Source organism: Hippopotamus amphibius, chromosome 4 (genome assembly GCF_030028045.1).
Source record: "Hippopotamus amphibius kiboko isolate mHipAmp2 chromosome 4, mHipAmp2.hap2, whole genome shotgun sequence".
Taxonomy (NCBI): Eukaryota; Metazoa; Chordata; class Mammalia; order Artiodactyla; family Hippopotamidae; genus Hippopotamus; species Hippopotamus amphibius.
The window spans coordinates 127,793,488-127,818,218 of NC_080189.1; the positions used below are offsets into that span (position 1 = coordinate 127,793,488).

Consider the following 24,731-nt stretch of genomic DNA (forward strand, 5'->3'; position numbering starts at 1 on the left):
ATTAAAAAAACAAAACCCAAGCAGGGCGAGACAGCAAGGAGGGAAGCAGAGAGTAATCAAAGCACCACAAACATCTCAACTGGAGATGTCACACATGCATTCACACCTGAGGCCTGCATCCGAGGCCTGATCTTCGTACCTGCCTGAATCTGCATCAGTTTCCGCATGGTCTTGAGTTCTTGGAGGATGGCCTGCAACGTTGACTGGCAGTTACAAGTACAGCAGTTTGATCCAGCTGACGAACTCACCGCTGGAAGTTCTCCTAAGCACGAAAGAAAAGAATGACGGACGCCAAGCAATGGCAAGATTATAAAGATGGAAAAAAAATGGGAAGGTACCTTGGCAGGCTTCTGAAGACTATGCAGTCATTATGAAATTGTGCCTGAGGAAAACGTACCCAGTCATTTGCACAACCTAAATTCTGGGGTCTGACTTTATCTAATTATCCAGGCTTCTCTATTGTCAGGTGTGTGCTGTGTCTCGGGGTGGCGGGGCCTGAGTGAACGGACGTACACAATCTGCTGTCACAGCAGACTTGCCTACTGTCACCCCGGTTCATCTCAGATAATACAGAAAAATTCACTAGAAACACACTCACGCTATTTTGCACAAAAAACTAGTTCTCTGAACAGCCTTAGAAAAATAAAAAAACAACAAACCTGGTAGCTGTGTATGTCCTGAGAGTTCATATGAAGAATTAAATGTGTCTATTTCAAAAATAGTTTTGGCATTAATCATGTTATTCCAAAAATTAAGAACTGTCAACACATTAAATCTTCACTCTGGGTGTGGTGTGTCTGGGTGGGAAGAGCGGGGGCAGCAGGGGCTGGAAGGATCTATTTGAACTTGAGTGGTTCGAGGGGGCTGGTGTGTTGGATTTTCTCCAGCTTCGCAAAGGAGATTGTTCTGCATCTTTTTTCCATTCCCATTTCTTTAATTTCACTTTAGTCTCTTTTTCACTCTTTAAATTTAGTATATCTTTTCCTTCATAAAACTATCCTACTCTGTTTCCCTTACATGTAAACAAATATCTTCCTATTATCCCTGGAATAAAATTGGACATTTGGAAAAACACGCTTTCAAACCTCAGTATCCAACCCTGCCACCTTAAAGTGGATCAGGATAAGAGACTGCTATCACTTAGATTTCTTCACAGGTGGGAGAGGGAAGTTCTAAGGTTTTGGTCCAGTTATATCTTTTACTATACATTAAATGTAATTTACATCCTGCAATATGCATTATTTGTGGATATACTTAATGTTTGGAGCGGCACAATTCTTTACAAAGTTACAGCAAATTGAGATGTTACAACTTTAAAACTGCAGATAATTCCCATGAGATACTAAATGCAAGCAATCAACACAAAAAGATCTATTTTTAAACGAATAAGGGGGAATTTAGGCTTGCCACTTTTACCATTACTAATATTTTCCAAAGTAAATCCACCATCCTTGTTGGGTCCTGGAAAACAGAACACTGTTCACCCAACACGTATTGACGTGGGACTTACTAACTTCATAAGGCTATTTTATTTCTCTAATCACTTCTCCCATGGCAGTAGAGTTAGGAAGGGCCTTACAGAATATTCCTAGTCACTATCCCAAGTCTATCATTTTTAGAGGACAAAACCAACCCTTTTCAGCTTGTTATAAATCATTTTCTAATTTTAAAGAGAACTGCCTTTTTATTTTTATGGAGGAGTCTTTAAAGAGCGATCTCCTTCTAACCTGGAAGCATGCCAGCGTGTGAATCTGATATTGGCTTATGTAATATTAAGAGAGAGAGAAGACACCCAACATCTCTTGGGGTCCCTCCCTGTCTCACCAGCAGTGGCTCAGGATGGCTTTTCATACCTCTGAACTGGTTCTTGCAAACTGTGTTAAAAAGAAAAATAAAATCACAATAGTTCTTTTTTTCTTGAAGGATGATGAATGGGGCAAAAAAAATCCTTAACTTTTCAAGGAAACTGAAAATGCATTCTTTCTTCTTGTTCTCTTTGTGAAAACTACAGATCTGCACATCTGTACATAATTTCAGAACAAGTAACATCCATTGCCACTGGAGGGAAAACTAACGTGAATGGAGAACTCATCAAGTTTTTCCTTACGGTTTGAAAAAGAAAACTGCCATTTGATTTTTTGCTCTTAACAATCAGAAATTTAAAATAGATAACTGATAAGGACCTACTGCATAGCACAGGGAACTCTACTCAGTGCTCTGTGGTGACCTATATGGGAAAAGAACCTAAAAAAGAGTGGCTATCTGTATGTGTGTGGCTGATTCACTCTGTCGTACAGCAGAACCTAACACAGCATGGTAAATCAACTATACTCCAACAAAAATTTTAAAAACTTAGGAATTTAAACAAAGGAAGTTTTACTTTAAAGGAATCATTTTCAACCTGAATGAAGCAGGTTATTAAATATGAATCATCAGGTTCGGTAGCTTCAATGTGAGGTTAAAGTGCAGGTGTCACTTGGCGGGGGGGCGGGTCATAAGTCTTCCCTTTAACTCACTCTTCCGATAATGAAAAAGCACAGGACAAGGCAAGGGGTTGTATTAATAATACACCACGTGACCAGGAAGCTTCTTTTAATGACAAAGAGGAGCTCTTTCTGCCCTAGTGTCCAGTCTTTTGTGACAATAATATTGGCTTCTCGGCAAATGATGTCTTTAACTTCTTTTTCTTAAAAAAAAATTATTTATTCAGGCTGTGCTGGGTCTTAGTTGGGCACACGGACTCTGAGTTGAGGCATGTGGACTCTTAGTTGTGGCATGCAGGATCTAGTTCCCTGACCAGGGATCCAACCCAGTCCCCCTGCGTTGGGAGCGCGGAGTCTTACCCACTGGACCACCAGGGAAGTCCCTGTCTTTAACTTCTTAATGGGCTAAAATAATCTCTACTAAGAAACTATCCCTTCTAATGGAGAACCCCCCAGTTTTTTCCTGCGTCTCAATCCTGGATTTTGATACTCTTCAGTTTTTTCCTTTATGTCTTCCCTGTCTTTTAAAATAACTCAGCTAAGGTGGGTGATTGAGTGAGGGTTTAATATACTGAACTCAAAGAACATACTGAATATTCGGACAGAAAACACATTGGGACAACGGCCCCTGAGCGTCTGAGGACGGCCATACCGTTGGAGCTCCCGGCGGTGTGCGGCTGGCTCTGGAAGGTTCTGGAGCGGGTGCCGTACTGCCCTGAGAACTGCCCGCTCTGGGATGGTAACTCGTTCCACACACCACGGGAAGACGGGTGGAGGCTCGGTGGGGCCTCCGCAGAGTTCAAACGCTGAGGCCAGATCGAATCCAAATCCTGGGGCTCTTCTTTCAGTTTCTCCCCCTCTTTGCCCACACGCTGATAGATCCTCCCAGTGCTGTCATTCAGGAATCTTCTCATTCCTGTAATTTGTTTTTTAATTTCCATGCTTTCATCTCCTAATGGAAACAAGGCCAGAGATATCAGTGTAAATTAGCGAAAGAAAAAATAACCCACTGCCAGAAAAAAAGGAAAGCCACCCCTTCTTCCTTCTTCGGAAATGGGAATGGTTACTGAGTCCAGATGCAAGCTTCTCTTTTAAGAATCTTCTTTCCTCAGAGGATTCTTTTTTTTAAACCAAGGAATCTGTATTGCACTGAGGGTACTTAATAAATATGAGTTAAAGATGAGTCTAAAATTATACAGATATAAAATATGCTCTGTAAATAATACCATTAGAGGATGCCTAGCTCTGTTAGGAGCCATTTCAAACATACCGTCTTCTTTAATTGTCATCAGCCAGTATCTTTACAAAGATTAAAAGAAGTAGTCTTTTTTTTTTTTCCTCTAATCTGGGTGTTAAAAGTCTAATGCCAAGGTATGTTTACACACTCATACAGTCACTCTACTAAATGCCTGCAATTTCAACTACGAGAAAAGGAAAAGGCCCACAGAAAGTATCTATTAGGAAAAACACAGCTCTTGCAGATAAATCTAGCACATTTAATACTCATGTTTTAATGCATTCAGCATCATATTAGCCAGATTTTTCTGAAGCACGAACTGCACAATGAATGTAGGTATATTTTGTGTTATCTAGTTAGATATTTAGCTAATTAATATATGAATACATGACTGAATATAAGTGAACTTCTATATACTGTTTTGAAATAAGTATCTTCAGTATTTAAAATGATAAAAGTATTAATTGTCTTTAATATCTAACATGAACAAATGCAGAAATAACACAGATTTCCGAATTTACAACACTGCTCTGTGTGGGCATGTGCTCGAGAGGAGAAATACTTTAATTTGTAATAAAACTCTTTTCCCTTCAAACACCTGTGAAAACGACAATATACAAACAATAAATTACGTTCCAGATTTTACGAGAATGAATGACCAAGCACAATGTTAAGTCATGCAGAGCCAGCAAAATTTACAACTTTTTCAAGATGTCTGGGGAACACAGTGTGTCTGCAAGAGGTCCCGGGGGAATTCTGAAAGGTCAATCTATAAGCCAATGTGACTGGTGATAGTTTCAGCATCCAAACCTACCTCTTCCTGGCTAGATTAGCAGCACAGTTTGGGCAAGAAGGAGCTTCTTTCCTGCAGGGTTTTTATGCCTGATCTTCCAGATCGGGGATGTTGCACATGTACTCAAGGCTGCAGCACACGGATCTTAGTTGGCACCAGCTGGTGGCGGCCACTCCCCTCCCTCCCAGCTCCCTGGCGTGAGCTGCACCAGCCAAGCCAGGCGGAGGCAGGCACACTGCCTGGCTCCTGGGTCAGTGCCAGCTTACTCCCCACATGAACCCGGACACATCACAGCGAAAGGGATACTCTCTTTCCAAAGGGTCCACCTCTCCTCCAGTGACTGAATTCTATGCTAGAGTGCTGTCTTTGGAGCGGGGGTGGGGAGTCATGAGGATCCTGGAACTTTCTAAGAGCAAATCTGCTTTGTCATGACCTTAGTTTCACAGCCCTAGAACCTGCAGCTCTGAAAATTACAAGACTGAGACCACAGTGTGACTTCTGCACAGTTGGTATTTTCATGTGGAAGATCAGGCTCCTCGGTCGAGGAAAGGGGGTGCAAACATTAAGGGAGATCCTGGCTGTGGGCTGACGTTTAGAAACATTTCTTCCACAATCAAAACAGAAAACAAACCACGACAACAGATCAGGACCAGAGAGGGAGAAGGAAGAAAACAGCGGTCTGGGAAGGAGGGCAGCAGGGCTGGCTGACTTCCTGAGAAGAGAGCTCACAGTCTGTCGGACTGGGGGACACCTGAAAGGACAGAAAACAGAAAAGTGCAACAACCGCCAGTCAAGCAGAGGAAAGTTGAGAGACGTGGGGAAGGCTGGAAACGGGCTGGCTGTGGGAGCTTCTTAGAGGAGACCGGCTGGGCGTCCCCAGGGGACAATGGGACTGAACTGTCCTTCCTTTAGCCAGAGACGTCAGGAGCAGCCCTGACCCTACCGCCTGGGGGAAGAGGTCCTGGAACAGATCACACACTTAGCGCAGGTGACGCGCTCTGCAGAGAGAGGGGCAGAGCTTCCGCGCACATCTGGGAGGGATGGCGCAGAGGGCCAGGGCTGAGACGTGAAGACCAAAAGTGGGGATGGCAGAAAAAGCTGAGCAGCCTGCGCGCACCCTGATGGAGTGGGCACAGCCTGCAGGCCAGCAGGGGCGCTGCAGAGGCTCACGCCATGGTGCTGGCGTGGGTCAGGGGACAGGCCGGGGCCGGTGCTCCCCAGATGTGGACTCGCTTGCCAACGGTGCTGACATGCTACTTGCTACCTGATACAAGCCACCTGCTATTCTCTGACTCCAGCTTCCTGAACCGTAAAACGAATTCTGAACCAGACCTTGCTTGGTATAACCAGGGGGACATAGAGCCGTCTAGAAGGGATGCAGGTCTTTCCATTACCAAGAGGTTCACAGGGCAATGAATGCCTCTAAAAGTCACGTTTGTCCTTCTCAGAAAGAGTGGGCTTATTCTGACTGTCACAGTGAAGCCAAGTTCTCTGATTTAAAAAAAAAAAAAAAAAAAAAGACGGGAAGTATTAAGAGATTGAGATTTGGAGCGCTAGTTGACCTCTCTTTGTCTTTCCAGTTCTAAGTCAATGTCTTCACGTATAAATGTCAGGAAAAGGAAGTTCCAAAGAAGCATGATTCCATAAGGAAACCTGTGCACTTTCCTGGTTCCTTTCCAAAGCTAACTATGCCTTTACTTAAGTTTAACCACAAGGGGCTGGATCTTTTTAGAAAAGACAAACAGAAAGAAATCTTATTAACATGGATCTGTGCTATGCGGCTGCCTTATAGGTAAAACGGCCTTAAATGAAAAATGTTTTGAGCGTTTACTAACTAGACTCCTTTAGACAAGGTCTGCAAAAGATTGTTGGCTGGATTCTACCCTTTGCTAAATCTCAAGACTCTATTAGATCAATTTCCTTTATGCAAAGAATTTATATAATACACACAGAGTCTTGCAACACCCAAGTCACCATACAGGATCTCCTTTAACTTGGCCAGCAGACAAAGATATGCTACGCAGAACACGATTATTCATGGCTTGGGGAAATAAAATAAAAAAAGACGGTAATGCCCAAACATAGAGTGAAATGATGTATGTAAACATTTTATGTCCATTTCTATTTGCCTTCTTTTCACAAAGACTCACAAAGAACAGTCACCATTATCTTCGCCCTAAAAATTAACTCGTATTGACATACACATAGTAGGCATTCCATACGCCTTTCTTAAGTAAATGAAAGAACTATCCTGTTAAAAGCAGAATGAAGTCCAGTAGAATTAAATGTGATACTAAGGTTATAAACAAACAATATAGTAATAGGATGGAGTGAAAAAGTATCAGAAATAAATTATTCAATAAACATTTATCAAGCATCTCCGGAGCTATAAAAATCAGCTTCTTCAAGATTGCCCTACTGTCCGTAGATGCCTCTGCTTCCTTACTAGAGATAAAAACCAGCTCTTCTCTGAGGACCCTGCCTCCCTGCAGCCCTCTGCATAAAAGTTATTCACCTCCCATTCCCCTGGGGTCTGGGGAGGGTGGTCCTCAAACATCACTCTTCCGGCCCCAGGCAGAAGCTCACTGTTGTCTGAGTTGATGCCACAGCTGTACCACCTCCCACCCTTCTTCCTGAACAGCCGTCTGTGTGCCAGGAGTTTAAGGCTCATAAAGAGAAGCAGCAGGTGATGAATGAAGCTGAAACGTACAGTGAGGTCATCCCAGTAAGGTGCCAGGTTAAGGAAGAATAATTTTGCACTGGAGATCTTGGGTTATTTAAAATTCATTATCTCTTTTAATATAAGGGTGGTAAATAATCAGATCTTTCCTTTAGAAAAACAAATCTGGCAAAACTATGGTGAAAGCGGTGTAGGCAGAGGGAACCAGCTGGCAGGTTATTGCCAAAGGCTACATGAATGACCATGACAGTCTGTACCAGGACTGGGGGATGGGACCAGAGAGAGACGATGGAGAGAGACATGTAAGAAGGTTCACCACATAGACTTGGTGATTCACTGGATGCTGGGATGGGGGTGGGGATGTGAAGGTAACATCAAGGTTTCTAGCTCAGGGGACTGGATGGATGCTAACACCAGTCAGAGAATTAGAAGGTTGAGGGGAAGCGGGGATACAATGAGGCTACTTTTGACAAACAAAATGTAGGTAATCAGCGAGCAGCTGGAAATGTACACAAAGTTGATGATGCAGTGGTCCTCCTGACCTAGTCCCGTAGTAGCTATTACTACCAGTGGTAGCTGGCCCTCTGGACTGAGTCAGCCCCTGGGTTCACCAACAGTTCAGGGGATGGGAGGATACCTTATTCGGAGATACCAGATATCCTATTAATCTAACACAGAGAGAGCTCAAAGCTCTCATTTCGACATTAAAAGAGCTATGACCTCATTTGTGTCCAAGCTGGGAAGTGAGTCCACCTACTCCTCCTGGACTCCCTGTCCCTGTGGCAGGTAGCAGTCACCACAGTCAGAACTGCATCATCTGCAGCTCCCCACACGCCCTGACCCACCGTCAAGTCCATCTGCACTCGGTAGCTCACCGCTACAAAAGGACCGACGGACATTTAAAGTACTGAGGGACAGTCACCACTACATCCAGTATGGATAGGCTCTCACTATGGTATCATGTCCAGTTTTTGTTTGGGGGTTTTTTTTTTCGGCCTCTTGGCTTGCGAGATCTCAGTTTTCCGACCAGGGATTGAACCTGGGCCATGGCAATGAAAGCCTGGAATCCTAACCACTAGGCAACCAGGGAACTCCCATCATGTCCAGTTTTGCACTCTTTTAAACAGGTTGTTGAGGACTTCCTAGGTGGCGCAGTGGTAAAGAATCCACCTGCCAATGCAGGGGACACGGGTTTGAGCCCTGGGAAGATTCCACATGCCACGGAGCAACTAAGCCCGTGCATCACAACTAATGAGCCTGTGCTCTAGAGCCCGTGAGCCACAACTATTGAGCCCATGTACTGCAACTACTGAAGCCCACGCGCCTAGGGCCTGTGCTTCACAACAAGAGAAGCCACTACAATGAGGAGCCCGTGCACCACAGTGAAGCGTAGCCCCTGTTCGCAGCAACTAGAGAAAGCCCGTGTGCAGCGACGAAGACCCAACGCAGCCAATAAATAAATAAATTTTAAAAAAAATAAATAAACAGGTTGTTGAGAAACTAGAGATCATTCAAAAGTCAACAAAAAAGATGAAAGGAACAAGGAAAGGTTAAAAAAGTTGGGTCGTATAAACAAGACTAAAAGGCAACCCTCAGAATGGGAAAAAATAATTGCCTATGAAACAATGGACAAAGGATTAACCTCCAAAATATACAAGCAGCTCATGCAGCCTAATACCAAAAAAGCAAATAACCCAATCCACAAATGGGCAGAAGACCTAAATAGACATTTCTCCAAAGAAGACATACAGATAGCCAACAGACACATGAAAAGATGCTCAACATCACTCATCATCAGAGAAATGCAAGTCAAAGCCACAATGAGGTATCACCTCACACCAGTCAGAATGGCCATCATCACAAAGTCTGGAAACAACAAATGTTGGAGAGGGTGTGGAGAAAAGGGAACTCTCCTGCACTGTTGGTGGGATTGTAAGTTGGTATAGCCACTATGGAAAACAATTTGGAGGTTCCTTTAAAAACTACAAATAGAACTACCATATGATCCAGTAATCCCACTCCTGGGCATATACCCAAAGAAAACCATAATCCCAAAAGAAACTTGTACCATAATGTTTATTGCAGCACTATTTACAATAGCCAGGACATGGAAGCAACCTAAATGCTCATCAACAGATGAATGGATAAAGAAGATGTGGCATATATATACAATGGAATATTATTCAGCTATAAAAAGGGATGAGATGGAGCTAATTGTAATGAGGTGGATAGAACTACAGTCTGTCATACAGAGTGAAGTCAGTCAGAAAGAGAAAGACAAATATTGTATGCTAACTCACATATACGGAATCTAAAAATGGTACTGATGAACTCAGTGACAAGAACAAGGATGCAGATGCAGAGAATGGACTGGAGAACTCGAGGTTTGGGAGGGGGCGGGGGGTAAAGGGGAAGCTGAGACAAAGCGAGAGAGTAGCACAGACATATATATACTACCAACTGTAAAATAGTCAGTGGGAAGTTGTTGTATAACAAAGGGAGTTCAACTCGAGGATGGAAGATGCCTTAGAGGACTAGGGTGGGGGAGACTTGGGGGGGGGAGTCAAGGAAGGGAGGGAATACGGGGATATGTGTATAAAAACAGACAATTGAACTTGGTGTACCCCCCCCCAAAAAAAAAAAAAAAGTTGGGTCGTTTCTCTGAGAGACAAATGGCTATTAAGTGACTTATCTTCAAATACACTACAAGTTATTATAGACACTGTTCTTTATCCACGAGGAAAAAGTGGACTCAAGCTGTAGCTTCCAGGCAGGAGGCCGGGCAACACTGTAGTCTGAAGAGTTGACCCCTCCAGGTCTAGAAACAGGAGGAGCAGCTGAGATGTGCAGAAGGAGCGACAGGAAGACCGCTTTCTGTCTGGGATGTTGAAAAAGTTCTGGACACAGTAGTGATTGCTGCATGTCACTGTGATTATACGTTAAAAAAAAAAAAAAAGCTTTAAAACTCCTTGCATTTTCCAGGTCATGATATGTTACATAGAAAAAAGTTGAGTTTATCAGTGAGAAGTACTTAGATGACCAGGATTTATACTGAAGGGTGCAAATACCACCTCTCAAACGCCAGCATACGTTGGCATGGAGCCATGCTGCAGTAAAGGCTGAACTACAACCTGTCAGATGACAGCAGTAAGAGAAAGAGCAGGAAGGAGGAGGCAGGGTCCGTCAGGCCCAGGCCACAGCTCACTCCACCACATCGCGCGACAAGTGAGCCGGAAAGCCAGGCATCTGGAGCAGACTCTGCACTCTGAGAAGACCCGGGGTCGGCATCGTCACTCCAAACCCGTGGTGACGTGCTATCAAGGTCGCGACTGGCTCTCCCCAGGGACAACAGCCATGTTTACAAGGGACATGGGAGCCTGGGGTTCTAAGTCAGCAAGAATGGTCTGAAAAGCATAAGCCTAGAGAACAGAATGATGGTTGCCAAGTGAGCCCTTCCCTCTCCAGCAATCCGGAGTGGGACCCCACCCCTCCGCCCCGCAAAATAAAGAGCCAAGCTCTACTGGAGAGAAGGTGCCAGAACCCGCATTCCTGAAACAGCCCCTAGAGTCCATCTGTGCACACAGCGGAGCCTAAATGCCACTGAGGAGGAAGGAGGCAAAACGGTGGCTGCAGAATCATTTAACTGGCTGAATACAAAGCTTTGATCAGGAGTTGTTAACCCGTGTGGGTGCTGCCACGCGTTGGAGGGTCCTCCTGTTCAGCTGAAGTTTCAGGTGGAAAATAATTAAGCAGCTCGACACGTACATGGCGTTTTCACTGAAAGGACCAAGAGATTCCTTTCGAATCTATTTAGATAATATCAGGTTCACTCACCCATTCAATAAATATTTATTGTACTACTACTACATATGACATACTGTGGGGCCAAAAAAAGAAACAGAAAAGAAATGCAAGACACAGTCTCTCCCCTCCAGGAGTTTACAGCCTCGCAGGAGACCCAAAGGGACGCGTGATGATTCCAGGGACCCGCGCCTCTCTCCTAACACCTGGGCGGGCTCGACGAGCACGGGCCTCCCGCAGCCAGGGCGGGGGCCAGAGCTCTTTCTAACCAAGGCTGAGGAGGTGATGCCAGAAGAGGTCCAGGCTGCAAAACGGGCCTTCAAAGCAGAAAGGGCAAGAAGGGCTTGAGACGGGTAAGAAGGGCCAGTGGAGCAGAGAAATGCCAGGACGTGAATCAAAATGGGCTTCATGCTGCTTCTCAGATGTGTCCCTCAAAGAACATCTACAGACAGAGGAGAATAACATCTATGAGAAGTCTGGGGGCAAAGTGCTAAAAGGGGATTAAGAAGAAATTTTCTTTGATGTCTCCATGTTTTACCTTAAAAAATAAGTGCAAATACACTCTGCTCCCTGCCGCCCACTGAGATGTGCAGATTCCCGTTGCCCGGGGAACCACCCTGGGCCCCCATGGCTGCCCATCTTGGAAGCATGACGGAGGCAAAGGGCTGCTGCCTCTTACAAACGTCCTCAGCTACACGCTCTAGGAATACATTGACAGTGTGGCCGAACCAAGAGAACACAGGATAAATGCCTTGGACAGAGCATAAAATATGATGTTTCAGGAACTGAGGGGAAGAGGTCATGTTAAACTGGGAGGGTTACAGCCAACTTGATGAAGATGGGAAGACTTGAGCTGGTCAAGAACAGACAGTCAGCATTTCCATGGCAGCTTTGGGGGAGAGAGAAGAGGCAACAGCCCTGAACACAGACTGAAGGCAGAGCAAAACCAGGTGGGCCACAGTGAATACGCTGATTAGTTGGGTTGAATGGGCATTGAATGGGCAAAGCATAGAGCACAAGGACCTTGATGTTTTTATTTTATCCTGAAAATGACTGGATATCAATGAAGAGAATGATATGACACAGCTAGAACTACCCAACCAATTCAGAGAGTTTATCTGCTTTTCTCTCCTCCAAATGTTCTTATAACATGGAAAACTTTGATTTTATAATAAATACAACATGGCCTTCCAATCGAATGTTCCTTCATCAGACATGGACTGTAATTCCAGCCACATTAAGTGGTCAAGCCACCATTTCAAGTAATGTTCAGGAATAATCAAGCCAAAAAGCTAAGATCCCAAATACACGGGAGAGGTCTTATAAATCAAAGAAGAAGACGTGTAAACAACGGAAAATGGGCACAGGACATGAACATGCAATTCACAAGAGAAATAAATAGTTCAAATCTCTTAATGTCCCTAATTATTAATGTAATGAAAATCAAATAACATGAAATACTTTGTCTATTAATTTGGAAAAGACTAGATTTGTAAAGCCTGTTTTGGGGAAAGGTATAGGGTTACAATCCCTCTCATAGGCTGTTGGTGGGGGACTTTTTTTGGAGGGAATTTGGCAATTCCACTCACAGGCATTTACCCTACAGAAGTGTTCGGACAAGTACCTATGACACAAGCACAAGGACATTCACTGTAGCATCATTTCACTAGTGAGACACTGGGAACCATCCAGACATTGATCAGTGAGCATTAGATAAGTGAATCACAGCATATCTATACAATGTGATTACAGTGTATCTTTGCATGTCTGTAAAGAATGAAATGGACCTTTTTATAGTCATTTGGAAGTAAGTGCAAGATAAACTACAAACTCCATGATGGCTGAGACCATGATTATTTCCTTCACCAGAAAACCAGGGCCCAACTGCCTGGCTCAAACTAGATACTCAACCTGTGTGGAATAGATGGAGATTTGGTTAAGCAAAAAAGTTTCAAAACGTTACACAGGATAATTCCATTTTCCTTTTTGTAACACACACCCCTGTATTTTTTTATACCCACTCCACAGTTGCTGCTAGAGAGTGTGACTGGGACAGGATTTTTTATTTATACCTTGTTTTCAACTTTATAAATTAAAACTTAAAATGATTTTGAAATGAGTATGTATTAATTTTTTTTAATTAATTTTTTTATTGGCTGTGTTGGGTCTTCGTTGCTGCACATGGGCTTTCTCTAGTTGCTGTGAGTGGGGGCTACTCTTCATTGTGGTGCGCAGGTGCCTCACCGTGGTGGCTTCTCTTGTTTCGGAGTATGGGCTCTAGGCACGTGGCCTTCAGTAGTTGTGGCGCACAGGTTCAATAGTTCTGGCTCACAGGCTTAGTTGCTCCGAGGCATGTGGGATCTTCCTGGAGCAGGGCTCGAACCCGTGTCCCCTGCATTGCAGGCGGATTCTTAACCACTGCGCCACCTAGGAAGTCCGAGTATGTATTAATTTTTGTAAGAAAAAAATAATCTGGAAGAATTATGTACAGTCTTCTTCCTGTGGGTATAAGGCTACTGGGTAGAGGCAGCTTTGGACATAAAACAAATCTTCTCTAAGTCACCCAGGAAAGATGAAGCTGGGCAGGAAGGGGAAGTAGGTGGCCAGAGATGGCAGCAGAAAGTCCAGGAAGGAGGACTGGGTGAGGTATATTTTGCAATCCCTGGGGTACAGGCCTAAGATGACTTTCTCTTGAAGCTCATTACAAGCCATGTATTTTTTTTTAAAGGAATGTGGATGTACTTAGTGGGGAAAATGTTAAAGTTACCATTTATGAAGCACTTACTAAGTACTGGACCCTCTGGCAAGCACGCTGCCTACGCTCAATCCGATCACAAGCTAAGAGGTTCGAGTGTTGATGAATACATCGGACCCCGGAGAAAACAGAAACTTTGAGTTTAGAAATTAGAGACCCATCACACTCCAAGGTCCGTGAGCCTCACTGCTCTACTAAGACGCCCAGGGAACTAACTAGCTGGATGGAAGGAAGGGCTCCATTCACAAAACAATCCCTCTGCATGGCATCCAGGAAGCTGTCATAACCTGCGCTGGGCACTGTTTGAACTAGTCAGCACCTTAACAGCTTACCTATCTTAATACACATGGTGAAACAATGAAATCTTTGGACCAAACTATCTTTATGGAGTCTTAGCTGTACTGTTTCAAACCAAGAAGAAGGAGGCTCAGACATGTCCTTTTAAATTCAAAACATGGTTCATGTCAGTCCTGTTAGAGTACAAAAGCCAAATATTTAAACTTGGAGAAAGTAGAATAAGAATTTGTGTTCATGGTCCTGTGAAACATAAAGCAAAAGTCTTCGAAGGCTGACAGTACACACAGGAAAAAAATATAACAAGATGGTGGGGACTTCCCTGGTGGTGCAGTGGTTAAGAATCTGCCCGCCAATGCAGGGGACACAGGTTCTATCCCTGGTCCAGGAAGATCCCACATGCCTCGGAGCAACTAAGCCCATGTGCCACAACTACTGAGCCTGTGCTCTAGAGCCCACGAGCCACAACTACTGAGCCCATGTGCTACAACTACTGAAGCCCCTGTGCCTAGAGCCCACGCTCCACAACAAGAGAAGCCACTGAAATGAGAACCCGTGCACCACAACAAACAGTAGCCCCTGCTCGCTATAACTAGAGAAAGCCCGCTTGCAGCAACGAAGACCCAACGCAGCCAAAAAAAAAATACACACACACACACATATAAGATTGTAGATCAAGAGCAGCTTCCATTTTCCTAGAGTAGCATAACCAAAACCTTGCCTTCATTCAATAAGAGAGAAAATGTTCACAATTTACTGTCTGGAAAGAGACAATCCTTTTCAGTATAATCTGAAATCTTGACCCTTCGCCCTACTGTACAGAAAACTCTAAACGAACGCTACTACAGAAGTACACATCCCCCCTCCTGATTGACATGTGAGTTTACATATTTACGTGGTGGGTAAGTTAAGCATAAACAAGATTAAATACTGGAGGTATTATATTCCTTCGGTCATTTAAATTTGTGAAAATATTCCGACTTAAATACACATGCCGTTGCGCGGTTCCATCTCCAGTGTAAGTAATGTTACTGATGATGAGAAACGGGTCGCATCCACAGCACCTTCCCTTCCAAGGGTCTCAAGAAGCTGACGACTCTGCGCCCAAAGGCACCTGGAGGTCGGCAGTCGCCTTCCCTGAGTGAGGCCAAGGGGCGATCTCTTGGGGGGCGGGGGAGGCAACCGTGGCTTAAATCAGCAGCTTCCAAACTTTTTTGACTGATTCACAGCAAGAAAACCAACATTCCACGAATGTATCCTTCCTCCATGCAAGACGCTCTGATATTTTCTGTTCTACTTGTCTTATTATTGATGTTGTAGTTTGTGTTGGTGCCAATCTGCTAAACTGACCTCATGACCCACCTACAGGTCACGGCCATCGCCTTAAATGCCAGAGTGTCCTTGGACCCTCTCTGCACACTTCCCGGACCCCCCCGCCTCTCTCTGGCTCCAGTGGCCATCTGTGTGAGGACCCCAGCCCTGATCCCACCTTGGGGCCCCAAGCCCATATACCCAGTTACCCACTGGATGGCTCCACTTGGACTTTTCCGAAGCAACCTTAAAATCACATCCAGAAACGAATTTTATGACGAATGTCCCTGAGCCTTAATAAAGAGCACCAACCTGGCTGTCCGAGCCAGAAACCTGGGCCTCGTCTCCCATGCCTCCCCTCTCACAGCCAGTTAATCACTGAGTCCTCCTCATTATAACCTCTAGATTGCTCTTCAGTCCTTCACTTGCCTCCTGTTACCACCCGACGGGGCTACGGCCATGAGCCTTCTCCACTGCTCCCCTCCAGGCTGCCGTCCATCAGGAAGCCAGGGTGCAATGCAAACCGCATCACGTGACCTGCCTCAGTGGGATGCCGGCCACCTGGGGATGGAGCCCAGCCCTCGCACGGGGTGCTTCTCCAGGCTTGGCTCCTGCCCTGTCTCTCCTTGTTCTAGACGGCAGCTCTGGGGTCTGATACACATTAGAATCACCTGGACAACTTTCACAAAATACTAACGCCCAGGCCTCAGTTCAGGACATTGAAATCCGAATCCCATCAGCTCTAAGGAAGGTCTTCAGCTCCTGGGACGGGCTCTTACCTCCTAGCGGGCTCACAGCCTCAGCCCCACCCCCTAATTACTCTTCAGGTCTTTCTCTGCTTAAACGTCCTCTTCTCAAGGGTCACATCCCTTAACCCCCTCAGGTGCGGCCCCCTGGTTCACAACCTTGTGGGCTGTCAAATCTCCTAGCCTGGCACCAATGGCTTCTCAGTAAAGACCTACCAGTGGATACAGGAATGGGTTAATTCTAGTATCAGATACACTGGGAAGCTACTGTTGAGGAAAGCTGATAAAAAACCCAAAATGCTGCTGATGTACAAGGCGTAAACTGACAGCTGTGACATCTGCGACGGAAGTTCTCCTGGTTTCCGTGGGGCATGTGGGGTTGGCAAGATGAGGCCACTTGGTGCCTATAGTCAATCGTGTCTTTTATGAAAGCTCTCCCAAGGGCACATGTCTCACCCGCTGCATCTTCCTAGCTCATCAAAGACGACAGACAGGGCATCGTTTCCGCCACTTCTCAAAGGATAGGACTGAGCTGCCCAAAATGACCAAAGGAAACCAGACGGATGAGGTCTGGGCCCCACGTGGCCGCACTGCTCCCTCTGACAGGGTGGAGTTAAGCAGCTGACAGGGACGGCTGGAGCTCCCGCTCCTGCAGCAACTGCCGCTCCGCCATATTTCACACGATGCTTATTAAGGTACCCATTAAAGTCTTGCTAGTAATTGAAAAAATTATATATGTGCGAGGAGAATGAGTTAATGTTCACAGAACAACCTTTACTTTTGCACCTCCTGACTTCTTACTTTCAAGGTGTGCCTTAACCTTGCGTTTTTGTGGGGTTCTCTACATTTTATGTGTGGGTGTAAAGTCACATTTGAGATATAATTCCATTAGCCATACAAGCAACTTCGTAGGCTATTACGTTGCATCAACTTTTTCTGTAAAAATAAATTGTTCAGGATATTATTCCTGGAACAGAATAAATTCTTGGAATTACTGAGTAACTTATGTGCCCTACCACTGTTCCAAGAACACATTACTTATTTTATCATGACAAAGTCAAGTTATTAATCTTCTGGCTTCCATTTCAACAATGAGAAATTCTGCGAGATGCACAGCAGACACCTGCATTACATTTCGGTTCAACTTTATATCATCCATAAACATCTCTGTTTTGGACACCTCGTCCAAACAAATGCTCACAGAATACTCTCTGTAGCATTTGATTTTATGAAACTATAAAAGTTCCTTGCTGTTAATTACAGAGACAAATGTCTCATCACACATTTGGTTACCAGATAGTATAATTAGTTTTCTCCATTAACCTTTCAGATATAAAATTTGATTTCCAAGTTAAAGAAAAAAAAACATTGTAAACCCCTTGGAATGCAAATAACACAGTATATATTTGTACATGCTGGGAAAAAAACGCAATACTAAGAAAACAATTTTATGAATTCTTATTTACAAGGATACTGATTGCCTGGAATCTCAAAAGAAAATCTCTAAACTTCTTAATGGTTTTAAAATATATGATCAAATATGCATGCAGTAAGCTGTCCCTTAGGAGGCACAGCAACCTGACCGTGAACAGAATATGCCCTTTGCTCTCTCTCTTCTCGGGACAGCGATGCAGCTGAATCAGTGCATCACAGCCCCTTCGTACGGGCATCTGAGAGAACGGCAAGGGAAGGGCGTCCAGTCTATGGCAATGCAATGGTTCTTCTCCACTCAGAGCTAAAGGACCCCACGCCCCTAGCCTGCCAGGGACCACGCGCTGGCTCACACGTGCTGGGGGCGTTTCTGATTGTCACAATGACTGCGTGGGATGCTCCCAACCTTTATGTGTATTTCTGCGGCCAACATTCAGAGGGTGAGATCCAGACCTCCTTCAACTCGCAGGACAGTCCTGCCCAGGAAAACCGTCTCAGCTCAACAAACCGTCCCGCTCGAATCAGCTGATAACTGGCGGCAAGCTACATGCTGACATGTCTTAACATGGTACTCATTCATTTACGCAAAATTAGCAATTGAGAGTCTACTTGGTGCCAAGTATTGTGCACTGGGAACACAGGAAGCCCAGAGTCTTGCCCTGCAGGAATTCAAGCTGAGACTCGAGGGGTCAACAGAGGATCTCACAGACAAGGCAGTTAGTAGAGGTAATTGTAGGAAGGGACCAGCAGAGCAGATGCCAGGCCCACGGTACTGCAATACTCCAGGGGCGCCTTCACACTGTGCAGCTTAAGTCTGCGAGGCCCTGGAGGTGGGGCTGGGATACACACAAGGGTGTCCTATTCCAGAGTAGAACTTTAAAAAGAGACCTGGGGACTTCCTGGAGGTCCAGCGGTTAAGACTCTGTGCTTCCACCGCAGGGGGCGTGGGTTCCATCCCTGGCCCAGGAACTAAGATTCCGCAAGCTGTGTGGCTCGGCCAAAAACAAGTAAATAAAAGGGGACCTGCTGTTAACCTAGCAAGAAAGAAAAAAAGATGTGTAATGAAAAGTAGCCATTTCATTGTCAGTACTGGCGTATTTTGTTCCTGACATGTGAGATCCAGGTAGCTACTGAGAAAGATGTGTACATTTTCATCTCTTGCAGCCAGGATGGGGGCTTGGAGGTAAAAGAATGATAAAGCTTCAAGGTGGCTGATCTCGCTACTTTATTTTTAATTCGAAATCGGGCTCCTGGCGCATCCTTGGATGTTTGTGAGGTGACCAGCATTGTGCTGGACGGTGGGGACACAGAGATGACCGTGAGGGAGCTTCCAACCTGGGGGAGAGACACAGAAGTAAACTGGCTGTGCCTTCACTTTGGTAGAGACGCTGTGGAAGGAGAGGGGAGGGGGAATCAGAGAAGACTGCCTGGAGGAAGTTACGTCAACTTGGAGTCTTTAGGTATAAGAGAGAGCCAAGCAGAGAGGAGGGAGCATGGTGCAGGTGCAGGGTTGCAAGCAGAGGAGGTGGCTGGCGCAGGAGGGAAAGAGGGAAAGCAGGAACGGGAGGCAGTCTGGAGTGGCTGAAGCATGGGAGGTGGGAAGGGCCCTGGCAGGAATAAGCTTGAGGCAGGCAGGTGGCAGTCCGTGCGGGGTCTTATCTGTCGTCTGAGTCCTAACCTGAGAGCACAGACAACAGGAGGTTCAGGCAGGGGGGGCGATTCTCCAGGGGCCCTCCTGGCACCCCCTACATCAGTCACTGTACATCCCGGCCTGTGGCCTGCGTCCGGCTACTGTGCTAACATTCCTTCCCAGGTAGTGTTCTCTCCAATAATCTGTTACTTTCAAGAATAACAGACTTGTTGTGTAAACGTCCTAGATCTATTTTTAACTTTGAGATGCAAAACACACTGTTTCCGAGTCTTTCTTTCACCTTATGGATGGCCATACTCTTTTCTTCCAAAAGGAAAAAATCCATATTCCCATGGGAACCAGGGAGGCTACATTGTTAAGACATCTCCTTTATTCTGTCCCTCGTGAAGACTTCTTTGTTTTAGTCATTTGGTCATGATCGGTGCTGGAAAAGCCAACTCTCACAACCCATCACGTGTTTCACTTATAGGGCAGCTGCTGAACCACACCGAGCTTTGATGAGAAACAGAAAGAGAGATGTGTGTAGATGTGCGAGGGGGTGGGGGTGGGGGTCCCCCAAGGGACATTCACCAAGGTCTGTTGCCGTCTAATGCATGGACTTTCTTAAATCCAGGTGGGAAAACTTGCTGCAGGTGGAGCCTGAGAACCAGACAGTGGGTTCTAAACGTGGGCTTAGGAAGAGGGCAGGGCTGTCTTCAGCCCGTTTACAAAGTTGTGCCAAGATCTCAGCAGAGTACGAAGCCAGCAGAACATATGTTATTTTTCAATTTGGGTTTTAAACATGCCGTTGCTTTCATATGCGAGCTCCTCTCCTTCTTGGTCTTTTCTAGACTTGAAAACAACATTAGATTTCTAGTTGCCTCTCACCCATCAGCATCAGAAATCCCCAATTTCTACACTAGTTTAGTATATGACCAAAGCCTCTTCGGTTAAATAAGGCATATCTTTGTTTGGCTCACTAACTGTCTCTAAAATCTCAAGATGGTGGTATATTTTAAAGCAAATTTTCAGAGTCCTGCACACCTGTATCCAGTATACTCATGCAATGAGGTGACGCAGATTTGAGTACCAATAATTTGGGTGGGTACCTATCGTGATCAAACAAAACGCTGTGCTGAGTGGTCTAAAGGATTCAAAAAAGAATCCAGGTCCTACTTGCTCTGTGATCCTCCAATGTACATGAGGAGAGATGGGGCAAAGAAAGAACCATAATTCAACGTGGGAAGTGTTCAGGGTGAGTTGGGGGCGCAGTAAAGGCACGTACAAAAACAAGGAACTGTTAGGCAGTCCGTGGTGAGTACCATAGGAGAGTGGTGTTCCTATTTAGTGCTCAGGTGTCCAAGAAGAAAGGATAACCTCTAATGCAGGGGAGAAGGGAATAAAAATAAGAATACAGCATTTTCTAGTTTTGAAAAAGTGTTTCATCGTATAGGAAGTCCTGAGTGCTGTGGGGGCACCTGATGAGGGCGTGAGGACCAACACCAGGATTTCATTATCTAAGATAAAACCCTGAAGAGTCTTGGCTGAGGTGTGCTGAACTCTTAACCTGAGATTCAAACCGAGGTTTTTTGACCTTGGTATAAACAAACCTGAGTTCCTGCCTTCCCAAATGGGTCCTGGGCTTCCCCGAGCCCAGGCTTTCTGCCACCCCTTTCCTTCTACCTGTGGTGGGGCCCCCTTTCTCACCTGGAAGTCCTACTTTGCTGGGGTAGGGGGGCAATTGGGTTCCAGGGAGGTAAGTTACATCAAAGTCGAAGATGAAGACTCAGATTAGGGGCAGATTGTGGATACTCAAGACTCAGTTAAGGGATTTCAACTTGACCCTAGAATCCATGAGAAGGCAGTTACGTGAGCAGTGGGGAGGACGATGAATTATATACTAAGATCAGCCCGTGTGGGCAGAAGGGGAGCGGGGAGGCAGGCAGCTCTGGCTTGATGAAAAGAGGACGGAACTAGATGTTAAAGGACCCAGTTTAAAGCAGGGCCAGCTACTAATTCCCGTGTGACCTTGGGCAAGTCACTGTCATCTCTGAGCTCAGCATCCCATTTGTATAAGGGACATAACACCTACCTCATGGTGTGGTTGTTATATTAACGCAGTGATTAATAGAAGTATGAGACAGGTCTAGCAGCAAAAGCTCCAAAACTTCAGGCAATAAAGTGCTCTCCAAGCACGACTAAGTCTGCACCCACAGCTACAGAAGCACATGTACTTATATGCACTTATATTCAAAGAAACCATCCATGCTTAAGTCTCCTCAAGAGGCTCTCACATTTGACTTTGCTTGCTCTTGTTTTTGCAGCCATTTTTGGATCCACAGTAGAACCAGATATACCTTCAGTGCCATAGGAATTCTCAGAAACCATCTGGAAGAGAGGCTTTTACACAGTGATGAGGGCACCCTGACAGTTCTGCAGAGGCTGGCAGAGGATGGCGGGACATGGGACAAGGTGCTCTGGGCCTCCTCCACCTGCTCCCAGCTGTCCCTGCTCCCCTTCTACCTCCGGACATATTGGGGTTCCACCCGGGAGTTCATTTGAATGAGCCTTTCCCATGGTCAAGGGCATGGTTTTACAGACGGACAGACCCTGGTTTGTACCCCAGTTCTGTCACTGAGTTATTTTGTGAAATCCTCAAATTTCTCACCTGTAAGGTGAGAATAATAATATCTTTTTGGGGACATTCAATGGGACAGCATACAAATTTCTTAGCATGAGGACTCCCAGGGCGGTTCAGTGGTTAGGACTCCGTGCTTTCACTGCCACCGTGGTCCTGGGTTCAATCCCTGGTCAGGGAACTAAGATTCTGCAAGCTGTGCGATGTGGCCAAAAAAAAAAAAAAAAAAACCAAAACCCCACAAACAAAAAACAAAGTTCTTAGCATGGTACCGGCACCCAGCAAACTCGATGAATGACACCCACTCTTGTTGGCTGCATTCCGAACCCCAAGAGAATCTGTGACATTCTGGGGACCCTGGTAGGGGCTGCTGTTGTCAAGAAAGCAATTGAAAAGAGATTCAAAATATCAGAGATCTCGACCCTGCTCACCTGGCTTGGCTACTTCACCCTGAGCTTCATCTTCTGAAAGTTGTGTCACAGACTGAATATTAAAAAGAACAACTAGAACAGGGCCGGCATGTAACTGGAGAGCCATAAATATCTGAATGAATAAATGAATGGGACCAGACACTTGTAAAATAGACATGTTTCACATGAATCTACTATAACAGTAAATCTAGAACCAAATCCAAATATAAAAAGAGATTTTATGAACTGTTTGTATTATTGTTATGAATAATAAATTTACTGTTTCATTAAAATACTTCCTGGGACCTCCCTGGCAGTCCAGTGGTAAAGAATCCGTCCTGCAATGCAGGGGATGCGGGTTCGATCCCTGGTCTCCAGCAACTAAGCCTGTGTGCCACAACTACTGAGCCCACATGCCCTGGAGCTTGTGTGCCACAACTAGAGGGAAGAGAAAATTCGCATGCCACAACTAGAGAGAAGCCCACGTGCTACAATGAAGAGCCCCCGCGCCTCAAGGAAAGATCCAGTATACTGCAACTGACACCTGCCACAGCCATAAATAAATAAATAAATATTAAAAAAATAAATAAATAAAAAATAAAATACTTCCTAAAAGTGCCTTCCTGCCAGCTGAGGTCTCTCCAATGATCCTTGGATCCTGGCTCAACCAGGCAGAGGGAAAAGATCTTTAGACAGGAGACCTGGGTTTACTCCAGGTTCTGCTACTTACGAGCAAGTCAGTCAGCTGTGAGCTTCAGTTTCCTTCTCTGGGGAACGGAATAACAACACCGCCCAGGCTACTGCACGCGTCCACCGTAAACGTCGTGGGATGACAGATGCGCCAGTGCCGTCCAAACTGCAAAGCGCAACCGCCACTTGACGTCTGAGGACAGTGATGTTCGGCCCTCTGCTGAGGCTCACACCACCCCTCCCACCTGGAACCTGCTCCCCCTGCCTATCCAAACCCTCCCCTAGTTCAAGATCTCGCCCTTCCAGAGCTCTCCACCCAACCCTGAATGGGATCCTTCCCTTCCAGCCCTGCTTTTGCTTATTGCCCTAAAGGTTCACGCTTGTGACGTATCACACACACGCTGTGCTGTGGGGTGTTTCCAGGTCAGGTGGACCTGCGTGGGGTCCCAGCGATGGCACTTGCCCCCTGGGAGACCTGTGGCAGCCGACCTGACACCTCTCAGTCTCACCTACAAAACCAGGATGCTGATGACTCTTACAGATTTGCACTGAGGAGTACATGAGACCCTTCGCATTAAGTACGCGACTCGAGGCTGGGCACAGCGTGAGCTCAGACAGCCGCAGCTGATATGATGACTCAGCTTTGCTGCTTCACCATGTCCTGGATCGGTCCTCTAGCCCCAACTGGATTTTAATCCTTGAGAGCGCGAGCCCTCTCCTATCTGCTTCTCTGGTTTCCCCCGACCCCACTGGCACTGTAGAGAAGTGCTGAGCTCGTCATATTTTCTCAAAAAAAACCCCAAAACCAAAAAACACCTGTTGAATTGATCGAAACAAAGTAGGTTTTCTACAAAATGGTGCCCAAATCTTTATAGGGGCCCGTCACGGCCAACGGGACAAAGCTAATGTCCAGAGGGTAACGCGACGTCTCCTGACCCTATTATCAAGTTAAAAATGTGTGAGGAGCACCCAACCTGCTCAGCCAAGCCATTCACACCATTGAGCTAGCCTACCTTGCTGGATGTGCTGCATAAGTCAACAGCCTGAAAATACTCCAGGGAAATCGACTTGCGGTGGGAACCTCTGACACATTCTGGAGTGTTCTCTTTCCCTGAGACGTGGACTGGAATCTCATAGGTGCAGATAGTATCGAAGATGACACATACATATTTATGTCTGAACACAGAAAATTCCATACAGCATCCTGAAGGCCATGTTTGAGAAATGCGTTATAGGTGAAACAGTTCTGCTATGTTGCTAACAAACTCCCTTGGATGTCACAGACCTCAGCCAGAATTCTACACCATAATGAGTACTGTGATGGGTAGACTCAAGTCATTTACAAAACAAACACGATTTACATTTGCGAATAAGAGCTATAAGCTAAAAAAAAAAAAGGTCCACTTTTTTAACATCGTCAACAACAAAATTTTGAGTCTCACACGCTATCAGTAACTATTCTCAATTACTCTAGAAACAGGTTTGCGTCATCATTTGCCCTTCCACTTTTTTTTTTTCCCCAAATTCACCTGAAGATCACAAAATAGAAATGTTCTTTGGGAACCATATCACACTTTCCCCAGAATGAGGAGAAGACTGAGACTAACCCAGGCACTTTCATGCTGCTCCGTCTTTTTTCTCTTGGTGTCTAAGGCTTCCCTGACCAACAACGTAGAAACTTATCCCAAGCCTGGCCTTTCACTGATGTTCTCTTATCTTCCCGGACGCGAGCTAGGAAAAATGAAGCCAGGCCTGCTCTGTGCAGAGTTTACCTTTCAACGCATCCTAAGTACCAGCACCCTCCTGTTCTGCATCCTTTGCTCTCTGGTACC

At 45.5% G+C, this 24,731-nt stretch overlaps 1 protein-coding gene across 9 annotated transcripts in view; it reads right to left on the reverse strand.

The window, feature by feature from the left end:
* Window positions 1-24,731, reverse strand: part of BEND7 (BEN domain containing 7) — a 92,847-nt gene that overhangs the window by 63,587 nt on the left and 4,529 nt on the right. For 8 of the 9 annotated variants that reach the window (XM_057731615.1, XM_057731612.1, XM_057731611.1 and 5 more), the window contains 2 exons: window positions 3,136-3,435; window positions 140-262 (listed from right to left, as the gene is read on the reverse strand). In XM_057731615.1, the coding sequence (XP_057587598.1) occupies window positions 140-262; window positions 3,136-3,424 (412 nt within the window). In that variant the 5' untranslated portion in view covers window positions 3,425-3,435. Of the gene's footprint in view, window positions 1-139; window positions 263-3,135; window positions 3,436-4,534; window positions 4,642-24,731 lie in introns of those variants that run through there. The other variant, XM_057731616.1, reaches the window with a different exon arrangement.